We start from the raw sequence: 2286 nt of genomic DNA, 5'->3' as shown, positions 1-2286 counted from the left end.
GCAAAATATAATCTGACTGTTTCAGATGAATAAAAATCTGAAGCTAATTTCAATTAACGATCAATTAGTAAAGATCAACAAGTATTGATCAATTGACATATGCGATGTATTTGGCGTAGGTAATCAGTTTATGTATTTTGTTAAACAAATATTGTTAAAATTTTATATAGTAATAATAAAATATTGGTAATTACATCATAGAATGTTACAGAGATCCTTTTTGTTACTGTTATAACGATAAATGCTTTATTAAGAATTTTCTGATGGTAAAATGACTTTATAAATTCGATAAACTGTACTTTTTAAGTACTCGCACAAAATGTTTGTACATTTTTTTCGTAATATTTGAATTATCAATGTTTCATTCATAATTTTTAATTCATTAGTTCGAATTAATGATTGCTTAATTTGTATAATTTATTATTACGTAAAAAATTATGTATAGTTTTGTCTAAAAAATATATTAGGGACAACAAAAATTCATTTAAAGATAATTTATTATAAAAATAATTTTTGATTTGTTGTCCGTTTTTGAGAAAGTACAACAATAAAAAATATCTTTCTTCTAATAAATTGTGAATGAACTTTCAAATAATTGTGCAAGATCCTCTTTTGATTGTTCTCGTGGTGCTAATTTTGTGATGCGATGCTGTAAACAAAATAAAAATATATTACTAATGTTACAATACTCATAATAACATGTAAAAAATATGTAACCATAAAATATACACATAAATTGTGTGATCATACAAATATAAAAATATGTATTATTAAGTTACAATTGTAAATTTATCATATATGTCAGTATAAAATGTAAAGAATATGGCAAATTTACTTAATTGTAATAATTCACATATAGTGACTAATAAATCACTATGACACACGCACTTCGACTTTTCTTTTACTTGGCAAATTTATAGTTTCTAATGAAAATGTTTAATTTAATTTAATTATTCCAATTAAAATACTTGTATTTGTCAAATATTATTCCTTATTATTCAAATATAAATTTAGCTGTAGAATTACCATTTTACATATTACATACATTGGTATAAAGTATAATACTTGTAACAAATAAAGAGGAAGAAAGTAATAATGTACCGTACCTGCGGTAATGTGCCTTCAACTAAAGCAGGAATATCTTCTTTTTTGAAACCCAATTCGGCCAAACCATTCTCAATCTTCATTACTTGCATGTACTCTTTCACAGTGTCTGCTAGTATTTTGCCAGCATCGCTTCTCTTTGCTCGATTGATATCAGCACCAAGTAATTCAGCAGCTTCTAAATGTCTTTCTGAACACGCACTTCCAGTAAAAGAAAATACAGCAGGTGCTGATATGACAACTGAAAGACCGTGTGGCACTATAGGATGATCTTTGTTATAACCCTGTAATAAACAATATAACATAAATATTACTGATGTATTAATGACATATTTAGTAGGTATTTATGCTTACTAACTACCTTTTTTAAGTTACTATTTATTATTTTTTTAATACATTCTATAAAAGATATATTTATAAAATTTATATTAGATGTACCTCAGGTTGAAAGTATTGTGCATTTCCACTAATGGGATAAGATAGTGCATGACAAAGATGAACTCCAGCATTACCAAACCCAACACCTGCCATAGTACTTGCAAGATGCATGCTACTTCTAGCTTCAAGATCATCTGGGTTATATACTGCTCTTTTAAAATATCTGTATGCAAAGAAGTAAATAACCATATTAAATTTATAAAACACTATAATTATTACTCTACTGTTAATTTCATTTTAAAACTATTATAAAATAAATTCATTCAATGTAGTGTAATTAACAACAATTCAATTTATTTAAAAAGTATCCAAAATTAATTTTATATACATAACTATGAATAAAAATAATTTAACTCCTTAGAAAGATAGAAAAAGTAAATGTAAGTCCATGATATTAACACAGATTATACTGAAAATGACAAACTACATAAACTAAATTTAATTAACTGGTAATTATTTCTATTATAATAACATTTTTATTTACTTGCGCATTGTTTGAAGTGCATATTTTGACCATACATCACTAATGGGATTACTACCCTGGTAAGCTGGTCTAAGAATCGGATTGGAAGGGCAAGGTTTTCTTTCTGTGTATGGCATAGCAGTAAAAGATTCAAGAGCATGGCACAGCACATCAAAACCAGAATAGGCACAGACTCTTTCTGGCATGCTCAATGTATGTTTTGGATCAATCAGACCCAAAGTAGGTCGTAAAGCTCTAATAGAAATAAATTTGTCAAAATA

The 2286-nt window shown here is 26.6% G+C and overlaps 1 protein-coding gene across 1 annotated transcript in view; it reads right to left on the bottom strand.

Moving 5' to 3' along the window:
* Positions 1-565: 565 nt before the first annotated feature.
* Positions 566-2286, bottom strand: part of LOC108572143 (probable hydroxyacid-oxoacid transhydrogenase, mitochondrial) — a 3798-nt gene continuing 2077 nt past the window's right edge. The window contains exons 5-8 of the mRNA XM_017934336.1: positions 2027-2260; positions 1543-1705; positions 1107-1388; positions 566-649 (exon numbers count right to left, since the gene is read on the bottom strand). Coding sequence (XP_017789825.1) covers positions 566-649; positions 1107-1388; positions 1543-1705; positions 2027-2260 — 763 coding nt within the window. The remainder of the gene's footprint in view (positions 650-1106; positions 1389-1542; positions 1706-2026; positions 2261-2286) is intronic.

This window comes from Habropoda laboriosa, unplaced genomic scaffold, assembly GCF_001263275.1.
Source record: "Habropoda laboriosa isolate 0110345459 unplaced genomic scaffold, ASM126327v1 scaffold136, whole genome shotgun sequence".
Lineage (NCBI taxonomy): Eukaryota > Metazoa > Arthropoda > Insecta > Hymenoptera > Apidae > Habropoda > Habropoda laboriosa.
This window is presented reverse-complemented; position numbering and strand designations above follow the sequence as displayed.